Here is a 22,159-nt window from a genome sequence, read left to right as displayed (position 1 = left end):
ACCATCCGTTTCTGGTGGGGTTGGGAGATTGCGAGATACCGTTGCCTTTGCTGGTTTTATCAGTGCTGGGAGGGGAAGGGATTTTAGCACGGCAGTCAGCTGAAGGGCCGACACCTCAGCATGACCGCTTGAGGTAAAGTGAGCGCTACCCACGCCGGTGCCTTGGCCGGTCCACCAAGGGGGAGTGACAGGGGGAGCAGAGAAGAAGAAAAACAGAAGCTGCTGAGAAAAGGAATAAAGGAAATAAAAGATGAGTGAAATGTTTATCCCCCGTCTGGTCAGATCTCCTTTAAAACAAAAGGCACACGAGGACAATAAGCACCTCTTTCCCACCCCAACCGCACACTGAGGGCGCAGAAAGCTCCCGCACTGAGGTACCGACGCTTCCCCGCACCTGCTCCCCTCGCCCTCCCGCACTGCGCCTGCGCGGTGGGGCCCGGCCACGCGCGCCCGGCGGGCAGCCGCCGGCGGGCAGAGGGGGGGTGGTCACGTGACGCGAGCGCACCGCGCCGATCCGCACCGCACCGCACCGCGCACGGTGCTGCGGAACCGCGGCCTCTGCCTCCTGCCATTCTTTCCCTCCCTCCCTCCATCCCTCCCTTTCCCGCCTCCGCTCCCTCCTCCCTGCCCGCGGGGCGCGGGACCTGGTGACGGGAGCGAGGCGGAGTCTGGAGGGAAGATACCGAGAGATAGAGATTTAAATCACATCCCCCGCTGTAGAAGGGTAGCAGCAGCAGCAGCCCCGGCGCAGAGGCACGGACGCACGCGCCGATGACAGGTCTGCCGGCTCCGCCGCTGCTGCTGCTGCTCACTATGGGTGCCGCCGCCGCAGAGCCCCCCCGCGCCATCGGCCTGATGTCCAGCGTGGTGAACGACACCCTCGAGTTCTACCGCTGGACCTGGAGCATCCGAGGTAACGCGCCAGTGCGGCCCCGCCATCATCGCCATCGCCCGTGCCTGGCGCCCCCCGCCCCGCTGTCACTGAAGCGCTGCGGTTCAAAATGGCTCCGTCTCCCGGGAGACGCGGCGCGCTCCGAGGGGGGCTGAGGCGGCGGGCGGTCCCCGGCCCGGGGCTACGGCGAGCGGCCGGGCGCCTCCGCACCGGCCTCTCGTCCCTGTGGGTGTGCTCTGGTGCTTTGTGTGTTTTATCTCCTTAATCCCGTGTAACGGCCCGGGGTGCTGGGGCATCTCTTCATGGCAAGGTGAGGGTGTCCCTCCGGGCTGGACTTGGCGAAGTCGGTTTCCCGGAGCCGTCGCTCCTCGGTTTCCCCTCTGCAGTGTGCCTTGGGGTGCTCATACGGGAGTTTCATGTCGCGAGGCCCTCTCATAATTCCCGCTGGAGCTCAGACAGCCTTTGGCTTCTGTGGCAGGTGGGAGTCCTGTGACAGCATTGCGTGGAGCTCAGCGAACTAAATGAGGAAGCGGTTGTTACCGTGAATGCAGACGCCTTTCTTTTATATTAAGTGTGTTGGGTCGGTTCTGCTGTTTTCTGTTTTTAATATGCTTCGTTTATGTATTGGCACCCCATGGCTGCAGTGTGGAAGATGCTGAAGGAGTATCTTGGAATATGGAGAAATGTGAAAAAGCAGCGCTTAGTGCTGGGACAGCAAATGAGATACTAACTTGCTACGATGACCAATAGCTCTGGAAGTGTTGGTCAGCGTGAATGACTCTCTCCCTAGTCAAAAGAAACAAGTACGGTAGAGTCGCAGCTTTCGTAGTCATGGTTGTGAGTAGCCGTGGGCAATTAACAGAAGAATCGCTTCTCTGGATGTGTTCTTAGCTCTTCAGTTGCCCACACAGTGATGAGGTCTAGGTTCTTTTGATTTAAACCTAGAAGTACATGGAGCAGAACTCTGGAGTGAATGTAACTGTGAACGTATTTTGTGGTAGTATGATAAGTGAGAATGTAGGGCCTTCGATACAGCCAGGAATCTCACTGCATCGGCAGTCTTTTCCACTCCCCTCCCTTCTGCCATCTGTCAGATAATAAATTAATCTTATGGTATAGATGGAGTTCACTTTTCTCCACAATTTGCCTTCCCAGCTTATCTTCTAGGTTTTGCCATATTATGAAAAATAAGTCTTCGTGTATATTTTTTGATTCTGTATTTCAAACCTGCCAGGATATGAGATGAAATAAAAATGCTTGCAGCAGCACTGCAATGTAATCTGCCAGTGTTTGCTCTCTTTCTCTGCCTCTTGCAACATACGATTGGTCATAGACTGACAGGTAATGCATGAAAAGATGCTGTTGTGGCCAGTCAGTAGCATTTTCAGACAGATATAAAAATAGGTGTGTGTACAGAGTTGATATCTGTAAGTATTACTTGATTTGTCTGGAAAAAGACTTCAAGTTCTGATGTATTTCCAGAACTTCAAACATGTTATTTAAGTTTGTGTATAAACAGCATTTGTTGTAGGCAAAAATGATTAGACAAGAAAAAGAGGGACGAAAAGGCAAGTTTATGTAAGGAATGTAAAGATACAGAAGTTACAGTACTACTACATATAGAACAAACTTATTTCTTCATCCTGCTTCTTTGGAGAATGTTACACAATAGTAGGATGATACTATGGTGGCATCTAAAATATGCTCAAGTCTTTTACTAATATACTTATGCATAGTTTTAAACTTTTCCTCTAAGTTCAGTAGTGTTGCTGTTCACTTCATTACAGTGGAATCCTGCGTTATCAGTTGCATTTTGCATAAGAGGTGAAGAGTTTCTTGTTCAGGTCCCTGCAAGGATAGTTCTGGGTAGAGCCTAAGTTGCATCAAAAGCACGTTACTGTTCTTATTTATACCCAGTAGTATGTAAAACAAGGTCCTCCGGTAGTTATTACAGTCAAGTACAGATGGGGGAAAATACATTATCACACAAATAAGTTACAAGGTAGATTTTTGAGGCAGTGCTGCATTGCTATTTAATGAAATCGTATCTTAAGTTCTAAGTTCTGCTTAAATAGCTGCTCAGTTTACTGCATTTCTACATGTGTCTTCATTCAGAAAAAAATAGTCTATTTGCCATCTGAGTAAATATATGTTAAAATCCTGAACTCATGTAATTCAGCTTTGTGTCAAGAACTATGGCAGTGATGTTGCTCAACAGAAAACACAAATTATGGTGTGCAAGACCATTGCCTAATGTTCAATATCATTAAATAAAAAACTATACCACGCAGCAAAGTTGCTCAACAAATGATGCCATGCAATAGCATTACACAATAAATCATACTGAAACACTACTACACAGCAAAATTACACAATGAAATGTGAAGAAACTTTATTCCCACTACAACTCCTACACAAAACCTTCTCATTCATATAAACCCAAATTTACTCATTCTCTCCAGTTCTCCCTTCAATTTTTTATTGGACACCCATGTCTGTGTTTAGCCCTGTTCTTTGTATTCAGCAGGATGGTCCTGCCAGTAGGTGTTTTCTATTGCTACCCTGTGCTCCTATGATGAGACTTGTGTAGAACTGTGCCAGAACATCCCACTGAGTCTTGTGATGCTTTATTTTGGTTCTGTAAAGATTCAGTCTTTTTCCTCCCCTGCTTTGTGCTGTTTAAAAAGTAACTGACCTTTTCTGAGACCAAAAAGAACCCCAAAAGACTTGAGTATCTGATGAGCCTAACTGGGTTGTTTGTTGGGTTTTTTTAATGATATCACAATTTTTGTATCATTAAGCATTGCTATCTAAAGCTGATTTGTTTGTTGTTTTGTTTTTTTAACTTTTGAGTTTGGGTATAATAACAGTATTCCATGACTTTTTCCGCATATGTATTATCAAATATATTCTCAGCCTTAGCTTAATATTTTATGTGTTAATTTGTTGAAAAATTACTTTTTTTTCCCCTCTCCTTCCTTGGCTACCTTTTTTTTGACTACCCCTTTCATGAAAACCTGAAATCTATTGTAACTATATATTCACCTGAAAAGGCTGAAGGAAAGCATTTAGGAATCCATACATTTCAAGGAGAGACAGAAAGACAAAAATATGGTCTTAGTGGTCATCGGGAGAAAAAAAAGTGGTCGATGGAACAGTTCCTATGAGAAAACATGATCAAGGAATTCCATGCCATTATTTCTGTAAGGGTATGGGACCGCTTACATGTAATAGGTAGGGCAGTGCTTCCTTTTTTCTCTCAGCTCGTGTAGCTGATTGGGGTTAGATCTGCCAGAAAGGATTAAGGGCATGATTAGATGACTGAGCAAGTGACTTAAAGGGAGGTTCCAGGCTGAGTCCAGGGGAACTATTAAGATGAATAACTCAGGATACAATCCAGGAAAGAAGAATGTGGAAATCTCAAAACATGGGAGTGAAGAGACATTTGCAATTGGGGAGGGGGACTAGGAGGCTGTGGCTTTAAAAGGAAAGGTTTGTGAAACTGCATTGAAAAGAGTTACTGTAGAGGAACTAGTTAATTTGAAAGTATTGAGCTAAAAAAAACAAAGGCTTTGCAGACTTTGAGTGAGAATGGGTGTTCTTGGACCTCCAAGTTGAAAGGAGGTAGGGCCATCCCCAGCCACGTGGGACTGCTTTGGAACAGCAACTATTTACAGCTGTTGCAGTTAATAAGATTACAGACTTTTTCCATCAGGAGGAAAGGAGAGAGGAGAAAGATGCAAACTTTCACTTTAGTGGTAGAATAGTCTTCAACATATTATTTTGTTCAGGAGCCATGTCAGTCATAGCTTTTATCAGTTGGGTCAGAATAAGGCAGTGAGGATGGGGAAGAGGGGAAACTTACATCTTCTCTCTTTAAAAGTGAATCAGTGGAGGAGCTTCCATGAGAACTCAAATTGCCATAAAAGTTTTTGTCCAGAAGATCTTGGGACTAAGTTAAGAATGGTTAGGAAATTTAGGTTCGGTTTCTTTTTCAGTCCAGGAAACAGAAGGAGAAGCAGACACATGGTTTCTGCATGGGATAACAAAGGAGGGAAAAAGAAACAAAGTGTGGTCAAAGGATCCTGAATTTTTATCCTTGAGGAAAGTTCACTGGGGTGGTTAGTAGAACAGCCTGAGTGCAAGTACTACCTTGTATTTGAGGATTTGTGCCAAAGCTGGAAGCAAATAGAATCCAGATGAAAGTTCTTCTGAGGGTGACGATGGGGAGAGAGTACGAAAGGTGAGACAAAGGTTCATGAAGTCTGTTTCGCAGAAACAACTCGGGATGTGTTCGTAAGCTTCTGGAGTTCTGGCTGAACATCAGACTTGATGATTTGGCATGATGCCTGTCTTGCAGATAAACTGGTCCCTCAAGAAGAAAATTTGTTTTGATCTGGTTTTATCTGACCACATCTGCATAAAGCACAAGGATTAGACAGGAAGAAACACACCAGAAAATGGGGTTGCTAGTGTAACTGGGTTAGGCTGTCTTGTGGCAGAAAACCTGTGGCAGAAGCAGCACTTGGAGAAACTGATTACAGAAGAATGTTAAAGGCTAGATTATGAGCCTACTCTCAACCACACAGAGCACTAGGAGCATCCAACTTCACTTGTTTCATTAAGCATTCCACTTAACTGCCTGCCAGTGGAGGGAGGGACTTTATTTGTGAAGAAAAAACAGCTGTTGGTATTGAAGACAGTTTGCTGAGTGTTTAAGGGAAATTCTACCCACATTTTGTCACCAGAAGATTTTTATCAGACTGTGGAACTCAAAAGACATAATCAGAACAAAACAGATACCAAGCACCTTTGGCAATGAAGACATTGTTTGAAAAGTACAGTACTGAAGTAGAAAGGTCTACTTAGAGATTTTTTTTGATCATCAGGTTCCAAGAATTCAAGTCTGAGGGAGAAGCCTGAAGCAAACCTAACGCTGCGGACAAGGAGCCAAGTTGTGAATGGAAGACTCTTTTCTAAAATGATGGAGTTGTAGGTGTTCACGTGCAACTCTCATCATGGAAATTCTTCAAAGAGCACCAGCAAGAATGTGATATGAACTTCTATGTGAACAGTAATCAGCAGATGTTCCAGAATCAAAAGGAAATGTTTGGACAACATGGCAAGAACATAATTTCTGAAAATCCTTTTTAAGGCTGTGTAGATAGCATGTCTTGAAATCTTTGGAGAAAGTAAGATATTACTAATATTCTTAAGGCAGATTCCATGGAGCAAGGTTGCAAAACTGCTTTATGCAGAATTTAACCAAGTTGATTGCATTACTCTACGACCTACTGCAGAAGGCCAAATTAATAGATGTTTAAAATTACTGTAGTAGAGTTCTTGCAGATCATGTTTCTCAGCTCAGGCTGCATGCCGTTAGTGAGGTGCAAATCAGAATGTGGTCTTGGAGCCACATACTACAACAAAAGGTGAAGGATTCTTGACCAGTTGAAATATTTGTAGCATGAAGCAGATGCATTCTTCCTGGGGACTGCACTGGTTATGGTAAATTGTTTGAGCACAGAGGTTTAACAGTTGTTCTTAGATCTCTAGTTGGAGAAACATGACTAGAAGTTGATCATGGTAGTCATTCTGTATTTATGCTGTGCTTGGGGTGAAGAGACATGTAGCAGGGCTGTGGTTATAGCTATGGAAGACAAGAAGAGTTTGCATTCAGTTCATTCCCTGGTTGCTATCCTGTGCAACCAGGAAAGGTTATCAAAGTTTTCGTAAGGACAGTTGGTAGAGGAAGATGTAGGAAACATAGAATGTAGTTCCTTTTAAAGTCTTCTAGATCAGGAGCCATGAGGAGTGGGTGAGGTTTGACTCTGCTCTTTCCTTTGCCAGTCCAGACAGGTTTTTGGAGTTACTCTATTCACAAGGAAAGGATTAAGGGAGCACTTAAATAAAAGGTGAGTGAATGGAGAGGCTTCAACTGTGAGACAACTTTTGGAGGAAGAATTTGCTAGGATGCAGGACTGGGAGTTGGGGGCAAGGCTGTTGTGTGTACTGAAGAGTTTTTGAGGCAAGGCAAATGGGGCTAAACATGAATGTCCTGAAAAAGTGGAGGTAAATGAGAGTCTGTTTAGCTAAAAATAATTGGCCATAAAAAGAATTGAGAGTTTGTGTTTTTTTAAAGAGTGTTGGTGTGTGTGGAGTGTGGCTGGAGCACGGAAGTTGGGACAGTGGACTTTTAAGGGCAGATCAGATCCATGAAGTAGGGCTACTCTGACAGTAAACTGTTATATGACAAGGCTTTGCTTTCTCAGGCTGTATTCAAAAACAAGCTTGAAGCTACCACTCCATTTCATAAGGAACTCTTGTGTGGGGGACTATCTTGACTGACCCCTCCTTTAGGAAGATGCAGATGTGGAATACGTAGCTTCTGGGTCTTGCTTAGGTGGCAGGTGAGTACAGCTGTGCTCAATGTTGTAAAAAGTGCTTCTGAGTGTATGGACTTCAAGGTCTTGTGGCATTTTAAGGACATAAATTAAGGCAGCTCTGAAATCAAGGTCTGCTGAGACTTAAGTGTCAGCTCTGTGGGGATTTTCAGGACTGTACCCTAGGCTGTAGGTAAAGCAGTAAGTAGCTCCAAGGCAAGCCTAGAGATGAATTAAATGCAACATGTTGAATGCAACCCTAATCCTTATTCCTTGATTTAGGGAGCAAATTTATCTAGTGGGTCTAGGTAACACTTTAAAGCAATTAACTTCCATTGTGTGTGCTTGGATCTCAAGATAAGTATGAGCTAGTTTGCCTTTGTCTCATGGAAGGTGAGGGGGAATAAGTTACATGAATTTGGTTTGCATTTGATGAAAGATAATGGCACATTTGTGGGCATTAACTGCTCTTGGTCGTGTCAGGTTAACTTGCTTATGTGCCTGCAACTCAAATCCTTTCTTCATGTACTTGAATAATTTCAGTGGTTTGATCATTAACTCCTGCCCAGAGTATTCTGTCTCTCTGTGGCATTGTATCTGGTTGTACCATGAGATTCTTCCCTAGTTTCACTCCATCTATTCACCTTCCACATGTATTCCTCAGTTATATAATCGTGGACTTCTGACTAGTTGTTTTATTTCCACTTTCTTATTCCTCTTTGGTTTGTGCAGTATCTCAAAAGTATCTTCTTCCTGCTCTTGTAGTTATGCTTCAGACTGCATTCTTGTCCATGGTGTTTTTACTTATCATCTCCTTGTTCCCTCTCCCAATTATAGTAAGTATGAGAGATTGTTTTATTGGTTTCTGAATGCTCACAGAGTGTTGCTGGAAGAAGGGAATTTGTAACCCATTTCTTTCACCTTTTGTGTTTAAGACAAGATTTTATGTCCTTCTACCCCTAGAGCATCTTTGTAACACCTTGTTTTTAAATGTTTTAAGATACTCTAAATGGGGAAGAAAAAAAAAAAGGAAATACAAGTGATAAATTGGGCTGTAAGTATGAGACTTAATATTGTCTGGATTTGCATTTAATATTTAGTGGTTTACCAAGAACAGATGTGCCCAATAGAAATACTTACAGATAGAGTACCCCAAAATGTTTTCATATTTAGGTCAGGTTTTTTCTGTTCTGTCTAACTTGGTTTCAGCAATCCATGAGTTTTCACTCAAGAGTGAGAATGCAGAAACCATTGGAGAAGTGTAGGTATGGGAGCCATATGTTACCATGAAAGGTAACATGACCGTAGAAGTGAAGAGATGTAATTGTAGCATTCATTAGGATATGGCATTATCTAGCTGCCAAACTGATGATTTTGCTTCTGTATACCTAATGAGTGAAAGATTCAGGCACTGATCATTCTGGTCATCTTTGGGGGCTAAGAACATTTTCTCATTCAGTTCATATTTTAAAAATCAACATTTCAAAAGTAGGTTTTTGTTTGTTTGTTTGTTTTGGTTTTTTTTTGTGGTGTGTTTTTTGTCATCCTCTCTACCCCACCAGATTTGCCATTTGTAAAAATGTTGAAGGCACATTGAGGAATTAAGTTCTAAATGTTTTGTGGTGTTTATTTTTCTTTGGAGGCTTTGTCTGATGTACTGGTGTTAAGCTACCAGAAGACCTAATGCACCTTACAACTGTAAATTTTACTTCTGCCCCTGAACCTTACATAGGAGTAAATATATTCCAATAACTCCTTTTGTAGTTTTCACTGGAAACAGAAATAACAGAAATCCCACTTCATCTTTCTGTAAAACCAAATTGATGAGCAGCATCTTCATGCTGATGCAATCAGGAAAAAACAGGTAGTTCATCAGAGATTTCTGTGCAGCTCCTTGCAGATGTTCTCAAGTAACTGTCTGGTATATCCTGTTAGGACAACAGCAATACAAGTGGTTTACACTTGCTGTGTAGTTAAGCATTGATATCCTTCAGCTGTGTTAGCAAATTAGGAAGACATGTATCTGTGTTGAACTTGCTGTCCCATGTATGCTGAGTATGTAACACATCTCTACAGTGAATAAGGCCTTGCAGTTATTATTAAACTTATTAATAATCCTCCACGTTTTTCAAGAATGTTAGCTTTGAGAAGATTTATTTTTGTGGTCACCTACTTCAGCATTACAGAACCCTGAATGGTACTAGATGGCCAGTAGTCTAATCTGTTACTGCACCGTTGAATGTGCATAAATCCTGTGTTTGCATTACTGCTTACTGATATCCCTGAAATTATTTTCATAGTACCCTCTGCTTTTGGGGAAGTAATGACATCTCCAGTCTGAGCTCACAAATACAGTTTTGGCTAAGACCCCAAAAGTTTGAACAAAAATTTCAATAAAGAAAACACTATAGGAGAAATTTTGTTGAAGTGTATTTTATGGAGCACTTTTCTTTCTAAAGAAATACAAAGACATGGGCTGGATCACCTGTTACTGCAGCTGGTTCATAGAAGTGCATTCCATGGCTTTGGGGTTTTTTTTTGCTTGTTTATCTGTTCTGCTTACCTGTTTACTCCATAACTTGTAACATTTAAGAAAAGGCATGTAGGTTTCACTGGACTGGGAATTCATCTTGCTTCTGTACTGCTTGCAAAAGTAAGATCTGACAAATGGAAGAATGCTACGAGCCTGAAGGGCGTATTACCTTGCAAATCTTGTGTAAGCTTCAGTGAGGATTATATTTTTATTATTCCTTGAAGCAGAGTATTTGCATTGTCCTTACAAATAATTATGATCAACAGAGAAGGTAAATAAAAAATAACTTGAATGAGGTGACCTCTTAGACTTGAAAATCCTGAGACTAGATGGTGAATTGAAATGGCTCCTGAACTTCATAATAATTTCATTATTATCCTTGTCTTGAAACAAGGATATCCTGAATTGCTGTGCACAGGCACAAAGACAATATAGTATCAGTGACTGAATGATGGGAGTCCCAAGAAGACTGGAATGCTAGTTAGAATAACAGGAATACTAGTTAAAATAAATTAGGCCTCTTAACGGCAAATTGGGATTAGGCATTCCCGTTACTTTAATGGGAGTTTATGAAACACATGCATATTACACAGGTGTTTAGTAGCTGTAGGGGATGTTCTTAGCTGTGTGGTATTTTGATTTTATGTTGCATATGTTGTTTAGTCAATAAACAGCCAATTACAAAGCCCTGACATTTAAAACAAAGCCACAGTTGGTTATAGGCAGTACCTGTTAGTCTTGTCTGTAGTTCCTTGGAGCTGGCATCTTATTTCTGAGTGCAGCAGGATCTGTTCAGCTTCATCTGCAAACTTTTAAAATCTGTAGGGTTAGTTCTGTTTTTCAGAGTACATGCTTTCATTATTCACTATGCTTGAGACCGAATATTGCATCTCGGCTTGGTGTTTTATAACTTGTTAAAATGACAATGCTTTGTCATAAAATTTTGATGTCTCCTGGTATTGGTGCAAACAAATTAGTTTGTTCTTGGTTAGTTAAAGCTTGAGGATTGACAAAATACTTAACTAAGATATTTCCATTCATTCCTGAAGGTCAAAGTAAACATGTTTTCCTTCTACTGTTCTGTATTTAAAAAAATAAATTAAAAAAATGCTTAGATCAGGCCAGCTCTTGTGCTTTTCTGTGCTAGATTTTGGAAACTTTTGTGCGTATAGCATCATGTGCATGTCATCCTTAGCTTTACCCATAACATTTCCGCCTCTTTCTGATCTTGCCAGTCATAACTACCACTGATGACATGACATCATTGTGGTATTACACAGTTTTTCTGTGAGGGAAATTGTCAGGTACTTGATTGGTATAGTTAATTTTCCTTGTCAAGCAAGTTCAGGGGCTGATATAACTGTTTGTAGAATATCTAGAGAAGAAATAAGGGTGAAAGATCGTCAGTCTAGCAGAGAAAATTATCACAAATTGGTTGAAGTTTAATCCTTATTCCTTGATTTAGGGAGCAAATTTATCTAGTGGGTCTAGGTAACACTTTACAGCAAGCTGTTGTGTGTTCTACTGGGTTTTCTGCCTCTGAAAAGATGTGTCCTTTAGTAAAATGGGAAATTCTTGTAAGGAAGATCTCTTAGCTAGAACTGGTTAAGAGAAGTTCCGTGGCCTTTGTTTTGTAGATTATTGCAATGTTCCTGAGTTAGGTATAGGAATCTTTGACCCTGTCAGACTCCTTAGAAATACCCATAGACTGCAGACATTGCCAAGTATGATAGAAGAGATAAAAGTGAGGAAGAAGCATAAACTGGACATTCCTTATGTACCAGTCCTTTTGCTTTCCTGCATCAATCTGTCTGCACAGTCCCTCCTAGGAGGGCATAGACTTCCAACTGAAGCAGAAGTGAGGTTATAGGCCTGTTATTTTAGCTCATGTTGTAGCTTCAGTCCTCTATTGTAAGATTTCTCATAAACTTGATAAACTGTGATAATTGAGGATTAGAGTGCAATATGTATAATGAATATTTAAAGTGCAATGAAACATCAAAGCAAACAAGTTAATTCAAATACTGGAGACCTTTAAAAGTATCATTCATTTTGGGCCATATAAACTGCTCTAGTAAAATGGTAATAAGTGAATAGAAAACTTAAAAATCTGTAGGTATTCAATCCTAAGATGTACGGCCTTTCAATTTTGACTCTGCAATGGTACTGCTCAAAATCTTCAGTTGCAAGTTGTGCAACCCATGTAACTAGCTGAGTACTAATTTATAGCTTCTGCTTTTTTTCTAGTTGTATGTTCTGAGGGTTCAGTTAGTCAATGACTGAGCTTTGTCTTGGAATCTACAAACTGGTAGCAAATTCTCATGCATTATTTTATTTAGTTTAAAAGCCTGGGTCTAATGAAGATGCTTATTCACATTTGCTTCCAACTGAGCCAGTCTGCATTGGTGGTATAGCCACAGTGGACCTTATGCACCTGTAAATTTTTGCAGGACTGGGCCATTATTTCTGATAAAAATGCAGAAAGAGAAGTATGTTGTGTAGAATATTAACCCATAACCAGAAAGAAAAAGGGCAGGGGGAGGCGCTAAAATACTGCAAAGGAATCTGATTGGAAGCTTTGTAAACATTTAAAGTGTGTGATGTTGTTTCTCACACATTTTCTTCTCTGATGCATGTTTTCATTTTAAAATATCCTTCCATTATAGTGCTATTGGAACTAACAAGATATAGGAGATTCTTAGTTAAACTAGTGTAGTTTTGTCATGCACTGCACCAGCTACTAGGAAGGAGAAGAATAACTGTTACAGCTGAACCCGGGACAAGTCCATAAAACAGTCTTCCAGTTAGATAGCACTGGTTTACCTTATAATTTGGAATTAAAATTTTTCTCACTTAAAAAAGTCTTTCTTGAGATGAGGCTTTGAGAGTACTTCTTTTTAAAATAAACAGCGTGATCTGCAGAGAGCTCTCACTGTTAACAACCACTTTTAAACAGTCACCACAATTTCTGCAGTGTCTTTAGAAATGTAATTGGACAGATGGATGTGCTGGATTGGCACTGTAAGTGTCTTTGCGCTGAGAATAGTATCAATAGCTATTAATAACTTTGAAAGGCTTTCCAGATAAATTAGTGAGTAGCGACTTTATAGCCAAGGAATACATACGTTGTTAAAGTAAAAATAAAGACTAAGTATTGATTTTGAATCTGATCTTGATCCGAAATGCAGGTAATTTCACAGGTCATATATTTTAGTTATGTAATGTTTTCTTCAAAACTAATCTTAAAAGCAGAGATCATCACTATTACACTGTTTCAGGATTTCTGATGAATCTAGGAACAACTGTGCTATGCATCTGTTTGCTTATTTTTAAAGTTTGTACTTGAGGAAATTAAAAATAATAAATCATAGGCTCAATAATACATAGGAAATGTAACATCTCAGATCCTCTCTACTGGAAAGAAAATGCTGAACCACATTAAACAGAAGTATTTGCATAGTAATACATGGTATGTTTCACAGAAGTTTATTGTGGATTTTAACTATAGATCACCATCAGTGCAGCCTTACTTACCAAAATTTATCTTCATTTGTCTTCCATATTTCAATGTAGGTTAATTATGTCCTCTTTGGACATTACGAGATAGGACATTCAGTCCTTTTCACTGGTCCTGCTCTTCTTTCTTTGGAAGAAGAAATCTGAGGCGCTCATGTGTTTCCCGTTAAATGCCCCATGTGAAGAATTAGATCCTGCAAGGGCAGGTGCTTCAGGACATTTTAAATTATTTATTATTTATATACATATATAAAATATAGATGTTTTTCCTGTCTTTGCAATGTGAAACTTTAAAATGTATATACACAAAATGGCAGGAAAACCTTGTGTATATAAATATTTCATATTCTTCCCTTATATAACAGTAATTTCCTAGCAGAAGCATGTTAGCAGGTGCCTTATTCTGCTTTGGATTCATGTTTACTATTGACTGCAACCTCAAATATTTGTTGTGAAGCTTTTCCCACCTTATCAAAAAAGAAAACACTATACTGCAGTTTGTGCTATCACAACAGACATTTTCTTTGTGATTGAATTAGAATCTGGGTCTTAGGATTTGAAAGACAACCACATTAATCTCCTGAAAGATTCAGTCAGTCTCTGTCAATTCTAATCAGGTAAAGACACTGGGCATTTTGCTTCAAAGCAGTTGGACGGATTTTTTAATTCGGGGATCTGGCCTTTTTATTTCAAGCTTATTTCACCTTTCAGGTAATAATGTACCCATTGCATGCAAAGTACTGCAGGATTTGATACACTCATATGTCCCCTTAAGCTAGCACAGTTTTCTGTAATTTGTAAAAATCATTTGTGTTCATCAGCTCCAGCTAGTAAAGAGAACACAAAATTACGCTGGTTTTGCTGGAACAGGGTTGGGGATGGCAGGGATGAGGGTATTGGAGTAGCCTGGGAGGTTTGTCACTTAAGAAGATGACTTGAGAGTGAATTTATCTTGGTTCGAAGGAGGGTATCCAAAAAAAAGTTTGGAACAAGGGTCTGCATTTAACTGTGTTTTCTGTGTAGAACATGGACAAGCAGGCTTGCCTAGTAAACTGAAATTAAATTGGTTTTGTAATGCTCTCTGTGCAGTAAAAATAGTGAATGGCACTGATTTGAAACTGAGTAAGTAAGTTAGTAAGTTACTTTGCATTATGCAGGTGAAATCTTGTGATGACCAAGTTTCTAAATCTAGCAAATTTTGGGATGAGTAACAGCATGTTTTACTGGTGCCACACTATTAGTAAAAATAATCATGTGTTGAGTCTCCTAAATGCCCTTAAAATAAATGCAAGGTGTTGTTTTTAGCACAGTAGGAATTAGAATAAACTTTTGACTATTGACATGCTTTTTGGCCAGGATGTACTCCAGAACTGAATTGCCGACTACCTCATACAGGTAGGTCATAGCTTCCTACTTTCAGCAGTGGGTGATAACATTCAGCTACTGGGCAGAATTCTAATCTTCTTCCCTTCTCATGGTTTTCATATTGTCACTTTAGCATTCAGGATACCATGAAACACTGGGTTAGAAAATAGAAGGTAGATTCCCTTATATGTCCTTGCCTCTTTATACTGTTTAGTGCAAGAGTGTTTGGGAAAGTAAGTGGGTCTCTTGCCTCACATACTCTTAACTCTTTGCACACTACAGTGTCTGAAGTGACACCATTCTGCTTGCTTAGTGTAGATGAGTCTTTGCCCATTACTTTGTTACAGGTGGATGATGAGGTTCTCCAGTTCTCTTGTCTCCTAAGTGGTGTATTATTTTCAAATTTGGATTGGTAGAGCTAAAAGCAACCAGGAACTAAAGCGTAAGGAAGATAATAGTGTAATGATTGCAGTGCAGCTGTGTGATTTCAGGTTACATAGTAGTATTCTGTGATGTCTGGAAAATTGGGCTGTGCCTTTACATCTCAAGACACTAGCATAAAGCGAATGTTCTCATACTTTACAGACAGTATGTTAAATTGTAATAGAAGTGTTTGTTCCAGGGACTTGTTGAAAAGTAACTGTCTTCTCTGTGTTTCATCAGTTCTGTTTCAGTGCCTGTGTTTCTACAGCCAATCTGAGGGTTTTTTTCTGCTTCTCTCTACTTCTTGCCCTGTGTAACCTTTGGTTTCTGCTGGTGGCTGTGGTCACAGGGGTGACTCCTGTCATCCTGGCTGTGTAAGCCTTTATGGAGGTTGCCATGCATTAGGATGACTTCCCCCTTCTGATATTAATAGCTGTAATGGAAGCAGCTAGGCTGATTTCTCTTTGTCCTTTTTCAGTTCTGTTTAGGCCTCCTAGCATCTTGCTTGCAGTATGCAGATCAAGTGTCTGAGCAAGAAGAGTTAGTGCCTTGCACGCTGTGTATCTTTCTGTATATCGTGATATGTGCTGTTCATTAGAAATAGAGTCTCATGAAATCTGCTTCTAAAATGAGGTTCTAATTTATGATCTTAAGGGCAACTAAGGACTTTAGTTGCCCTTAAGGGGCTTTCTAACCTGTTAGTATATCTGGGAACAGGAATTAATTTATGGTAGAGGGGTTTTTTTCACTGTCTTTGGATTATAGTTCTCCAAAAGAAATCTTTCCTCTGGGTAAGTCTTTGGGCAACTGCACTGCTATTCGTGAGTTTGCCCACAAATGACTGAAGGCAGGTGTTCTAGATGTCTGAGGTTCCCCACAAGCCCTGTGGTGCAATTTCCATCTGAACTCCAACTAGCCTGTGTCTGGAAAACACTTGTTAGTATTGTAACTAACTAGTTGTAACTAGTATTGTCTGAAAATCTTGTTAGTATTGTACAGCTGTGCAGTATCTTAAGTATTGATAGTTATGGATTAGTTACCTTTTTGTCTCTTACTATAGCTACACATTAGCCTTCATATGGGGGGGGGGACACTGAATAAGGAGGTGTCACTATAGTCTCTCCCTTCCCTCTTCTGTAGCAGAGACATCTTCTAATCTTAGATGCCACTGGTTCATCAGGCTGAAAGTGGTTTGGTGTTTGTTTTTTTTTCTTTTGGTACAGATCCAGAACTTAATACAGCATATTCTGAGCCCTAGAATATGCGTAACTCTGGATCCTGTGAGTGACAGGACACTGGAGGTAAAAATCTTTGTGTCCCATATGGCACCACAGATTACTGTAACTAGAACCATCCCTTTAAACTCTTAGTTGTGTTCCAGTAACATTGTTAGTATTCTATCTGAAACATGAGGCTGACCTACATCATATAGCTAAGGCGCTTGGTTATCAGCATACTATCTGTATAAAATTAATAGAAGGCTTTCTAGTGCTGAATTTTAAACTAATAAAAGATATTTATTTTATCAGGTTTGCCAAATTTGTGTATCTTTCATTTGCAGTGGTGTTGAATATTTGGTTGCATTACTGCTGCAGTGGCTGTTCATCATAAGCAAAATCAGATTTTAGGGAATTAGTGGGCTGGGTTGTAATTGGGCTCATGTGATTCTGTTTCCTTTGTTGTTTTGGACTGTAGAACTGGGCAACAGAATTTGCATGACATTATGAACCTCTGTGTAAGCTAATGTGATATAGTGTTGTTTTGGTTTGGTGTTTGTTTGTTGGGGTTTTTTTAATTATTTTCTTTAACCTTCCTAGAAAGAACGAGTGTATTGTTTTTCTACTGTCTCATGCAGCTATTCCAGGAGAGAATAATACTTGACAAATGCAATGCATAAAATGATGGTGAAATGTATTTTCTGCAGCCCTTGTTGACTCCTTCTGTTTGCTTCACTCCCCCCAGACAAACGTGTTGATGATTGGCCTTTGATGCAGTCTCCGTTTCCAACACTGACTATAAGCACTATTTATCTCCTCACTGTCTGGCTGGGCCCCAAATGGATGAAGACAAGAGAGCCCTTCCAGTTACGTTTCCTGTTGGTTGTTTACAACTTTGGAATGGTTCTACTCAACTTCTTCATTTTCAAAGAGGTGTGTATACCGTTTCACAGGAGGGAATTCCAATTTAAGTCTGAGGGTGTCTACAGATTGCAATATGAAAATAATCTTACATGTTTATGATTATTGACAGGGAATGTTTTGCACAGATTTCTATAAAGCTGAGTTGCCTTTGATGTACTTTCGTAGCTAGGTACATGTGTTTGAGAATAAATGCACTAAATGAGTCTATAGAGAAAATTTGTGTACTAGCTATTCCAAGATCTTTTTAGGTTTATGTTAGTGTTGATACTGGACAGATTAACTAAAACCTGTAGAGGTTTAATGCTTGCAACTGATTTTTTTTTTTCAACTTTTTAACAATCCTAAAGGGTGTCAGAATGCATCTTGTTAGAAATTGAGCTGTTTGTTGATGCCTTCAGTGTGCTAATAAATTTTAGGAAATCAGACACCCATTGTAGTGGGGAAAAGTAGTATCTCATCTAGTTATGTTTTAGAATAAGAATAAAAACGAAGTATATCTTTAAAAGTAAAATGATCCAGTCTTCTAATTTGTTTTGCAGCACTCTGTTTTAATAAATTCCAGTGTTGCTGCATTTTCACTTTGTTAAGTTTTCTGTGCAGAGGAAATGACTAGTAACAGTGCAGTGGATCAGCTCTTTAGCAGTAGCTAAAGTTCGGTAATCATTATTCAAGAATAGCTCCCCAAAATATATCTGATGCTAAGGAGTAGTATATGCTGCTGTGACTTTGCTTATGTAGATTGTGATTCTTCTTCCTGAAAGACCTCATATCATAAATTTGAAAATCCGTTTCCAGAAGTAACCAAATGAATGGAGCAGTTAAAATTACAGCGTTGCAGAGCTCTTTCTTTCTGGCTGGTCTGTTCTATACTTTTGCCAGGAAAGCATGGCAAAATATGATGATCTGCATAGTGACCTTTCCCCAGATCTTCTATAATAAAATAATTAACTGATTTCAGCCTTTTTTCAAGACATGGATCAGTCACCATTTTGTCTAAATCGTTTCCTTACACTACTCAACTAAGTAATAAAATGCTACAGGAACAACAGAATCTAATGCTGACACCCAAGGATAGTTGTGGGAATGGATGAAATTCAATCATCTTCACAAGTTAAAACTGAAACACCTCTGAAATGAACTCTGCAGTTTTTGCCATGCCTGTACTTTTTGCATATTCTTTTAATTTGGTTTGTTTTATCCAGAAGCTGAATTATACCACACTTAAGATCAGTTAATTTTCAAACCTTTGTTGCTTATAGCGTAACACTTGAGTTTGTATGGCATTTCCAAATTGCCAAATTAATATAAAAATGAATGGGACTGCAAATAGGTATTTGCTGCTGATAGCCTGGAAGCTTTTAATTTTAGACACAGACAGGTTCTAGTTTCCTGCTGTTTAACATGGTAGGTGGTTGTTACATGGATGTTAAGGCTATAGATACACCACTTATAGGAAATGTCTTTTCCTGATCTTAGAGATTGATAGGAGGAAGGTGTCCGAGTTTCAACTGTTCCCTTTAACCAGGCATCTTCTGCTTCAGTCAACATGAGGTTTACAATACCAGTGTGCCACTGTTGTAATTCACATGACTTAAATGATATGCAGTTTGTATTTTGTGAATGACTGTAAAGTTTCCAGCTATTGCTGCGAAGAGAATTTGACTGTGAAATGCCTTTAAATGTTATTCAAATAAGTATCCTGAAGGCAAGCTGTATTGTTTGTCTGTAATAATTTATGTTAAAAAAGTCCATAAAACACTGCTAGGCTGTGTAGTCCAAGACTCCTGTATGTTGGACTCAAATTCAGATTAAAATTAGAAGCAAATCCTGCTTAGAACATGCAGAAATTCCAAATGTGTAGTCCCTATTTTGCCACAAAATCTTGAATTTCGTGTTTTACTTTGAGGCAGTCTAGTGAAGTCCATTTACTGCCTTTTGCCAAATGAACCTTGGTCAAATTACCCGGTAGTTAGCAGTAGAATTGGTTAGTTTCTGTAACAGTGTGGACTGAACTGTTTCCTGCTCTCCTCTGGTCCTACATATGTGCCTGTGTCTGACCACACTGGAAGGTAGTAGTGTTACAGCAGTTTGCAGGTGGGCTCAAATGATACAGAAGTAGTTCAGTGTCTTTCTTGGGGTCATTTCTTTGGACCATTCTTTCACTTCTCTAATTTAACAGACATACAACAAAAAAGTCCAGAGTTTCCCAAGGTTTTGTATGTTGATTTTATCTGGATAGCACTTGTCTCTGCATCTGATGATCAGGGGACTGGAGCACCTCCCGTATGAAGACAGGCTGAGAAAGTTGGGGCTGTTCAGCCTGGAGAAGAGAAGGCTGCATGGAGACCTCATAGCAGCCTTCCAGTATCTGAAGGGGGCCTGTAAGGATGCTGGAGAGGGACTCTTCATTAGATACTGTAGTGATAGGACAAGGGGTAACGGGTTAAAACTTAAACAGGGGAATCTTAGATTGGATATAAGGAAGAAATTCTTTCCTGCTAGAGTGGTGAGGCCCTGGAATGGGTTACCCAAGGAAGTTGTGAATGCTTCATCGCTGGTGGGGTTCAAGGCGAGGTTGGACAGAGCTTTGGGTGGCATGGTTTAGTGTGAGGTGTCCCTGCCCATGGAGGGGGGTTGGAACTAGGTGATCTTAAGGTCCTTTCCAACCCTAACTATTCTATGGTTCTATGATTCTATGAATGAAGAAAAGGTTCCCTACTGCACCCCTACTGCTGTCTACAAGATTGAGATACTGAAGTAAACTGAAGTTCAATCTAAATAAGAAGGAAGTCAGGTTAGCGGTAAGAATAGTCAGTGCTGACCCATGTTTATTTTGAAGATATTTTTTTTCTACCCTTCTTTACTTTCACAGCTCACAATTTACAGGTTATGTCTGCTCCACTTCTGTCTTTAACAGAAGCATTCAAGAATGACAGGGTGGGATCGTCTTTAAACGATCTTGGATCATAACATTTGTGAATGTCAAGATTAGAAGCATTACAGTATTACTTGTACAGTTCTAGGCAAGTGCTGTTCTTTCCAATGGGACCTTGCTCAAATATCAAGTTTATCTTCTGTTCAGGTTATTGCAATGCACTTTATTTGGAGTGGCCCTACAGGAGCACTTCATGTGCTTTAGGCCATTTCTGTTGGCATGAAATAGGAACCTTTTCTTCATTCGGTTTCTCTCAATATGTTTTATGGGTGCTCAGCCCTGGCTGTTCAGGCTTTGGCTTTTTTGGGGGTTTTGACTGGTATACTTTTTTATATGTATATATAATATTAGTAAATCCAAATTATCTAATCTTTGTCTCTTGGAGACACTTGTCTCAAATCCATCACAGGAATAGTGGTTCTGTCATTCATAGTGAAAATATTAAGATATTTTATGTCTGTGGAGCTAGAGCTATCAGAAAGAATATTCAGGTTTGAATAGCTTAAGGTCATACAGAGCTCTGAGCAGGTAACATGCAGGGAAAAGTGTGTACTTTCCTTTTAATTTACAAGAAAAAAATGGGCACTGTCTAAAAACGTGTTGTTAGAACTTCAGTAGTATTCTCAGGATTGAGAAGGATATTTTCTGTTCAGATAAGTTTGATGTAGCAAGAAATTTGCTGATAATTGTTATGAGTGTTTTATGTAGCATCTTTCCTCTCATGTATGACTTTAATATTTTCAGCTGTTTTTGTCGTCAAGAGCTCGAGGATACAGCTATGTCTGCCAGACTGTGGATTATTCAGATAATGTTTATGAAGTTAGGGTGAGTATATCTTTTTTGTATTTGTATATGAATGTGTAATGTATAGCACTACGTGATGGTTTAAGTCTTGTCTGAAGATAGCCCTTCTGGAGTTCTGATGTCAGCCCATGACTGTAACTCATTATATTCTCACAGGTCAGCTCAGGTATGACTACATTGCACATAGCAGGTATAAGCAAAGTGCATTAGGTGTAACTGCATTAACTTTCATCTGACTGCTAGAAGCAAGGATGGTCTTAAAGATACCATCCTTGGCTTCATCTGCAGTTGTACAATCCAGGATAAACGTTGTATACATACCTTGGTTCCTAGACCATGTTGAAGTTTACAATACCAGGCTAACCGCAGTAAAGGTGTGGTGTTCTAGCTTGATCAAAGCAAGTAAGATTTGTCAGCATGTACTGTGGTTGCACTTCACTCATACTGTTGAAGCAACTTTTTGTCTCCTTTACCCATGTTTGGCTTCCTGAGGTTTTGCTGGCTTCTGGCAAGTGTATTATCAGTATGTTTCATTGTAGAAGCTTGGATTTCAAATGTGTGGCTTTTGGAAAGCATTCAAATTAAAATCAAAGTGCAGATGCTTGATAATCTCCACAGTGCTGTTGATTAGCTCATGTACTAAACCTTATATTTCAACAGCTGACACTTGAGAATCTCTCAGTTTTTCTTGCAAGTTTCACCTAAAGATTAGAACATGTTCTTGAAAATGCAATGAAAGTGTCTTATAGTCTAAATACATTTCATATTTATAGCACATTTCAAAATGGTATTCATGGGTAGTATTACTCAAAACTTACGCATGTGGCAGGGGTGGTGGTGAGAAGAATAGATTCAATTCTTACACATTATGTATAATGTCTGATATTGCAAAAAAACTATGTCTAGATTTTTTTGCCTTATGGTAGTCAGCTGTCTTTCACCTTCACCAATGCTGTTCACTCACTATTTCTGTCATTAGAATACTTCTGTTAATAATTTTGTCTAAAACAAAAAAATCTATCCAAGTGTAACGCTCAAGAGGTTTTGTTGTTTTTTTTTTTGATGAGCAAAATAAAATGTTGTAGTCAGCTGGATGACACTGAGGACTGGTGCGGCATATATTGAAGGAATTTTTATATTAGTGAAGCATAAGATGTAATAACATTT

General features: G+C 39.7%; 1 protein-coding gene across 1 annotated transcript in view; it reads left to right on the top strand.

Annotated features, from left to right (window-relative positions):
• The first annotated feature begins 441 nt into the window (after window positions 1-441).
• Window positions 442-22,159, top strand: part of ELOVL4 (ELOVL fatty acid elongase 4) — a 34,016-nt gene continuing 12,298 nt past the window's right edge. The window contains exons 1-3 of the mRNA XM_062608258.1: window positions 442-913; window positions 17,075-17,262; window positions 20,933-21,013. Coding sequence (XP_062464242.1) covers window positions 772-913; window positions 17,075-17,262; window positions 20,933-21,013 — 411 coding nt within the window. The 5' untranslated portion in view covers window positions 442-771. The remainder of the gene's footprint in view (window positions 914-17,074; window positions 17,263-20,932; window positions 21,014-22,159) is intronic.

The sequence above is a fragment of the Pezoporus occidentalis genome, unplaced genomic scaffold, assembly GCF_034315485.1.
Source record: "Pezoporus occidentalis ecotype Australia unplaced genomic scaffold, CSIRO_AGI_Poc_V1 ctg13, whole genome shotgun sequence".
NCBI lineage: Eukaryota > Metazoa > Chordata > Aves > Psittaciformes > Psittacidae > Pezoporus > Pezoporus occidentalis.
Note: the sequence above shows the minus strand (reverse complement) of the source record. Positions and strands in the feature narration are given on the sequence as shown.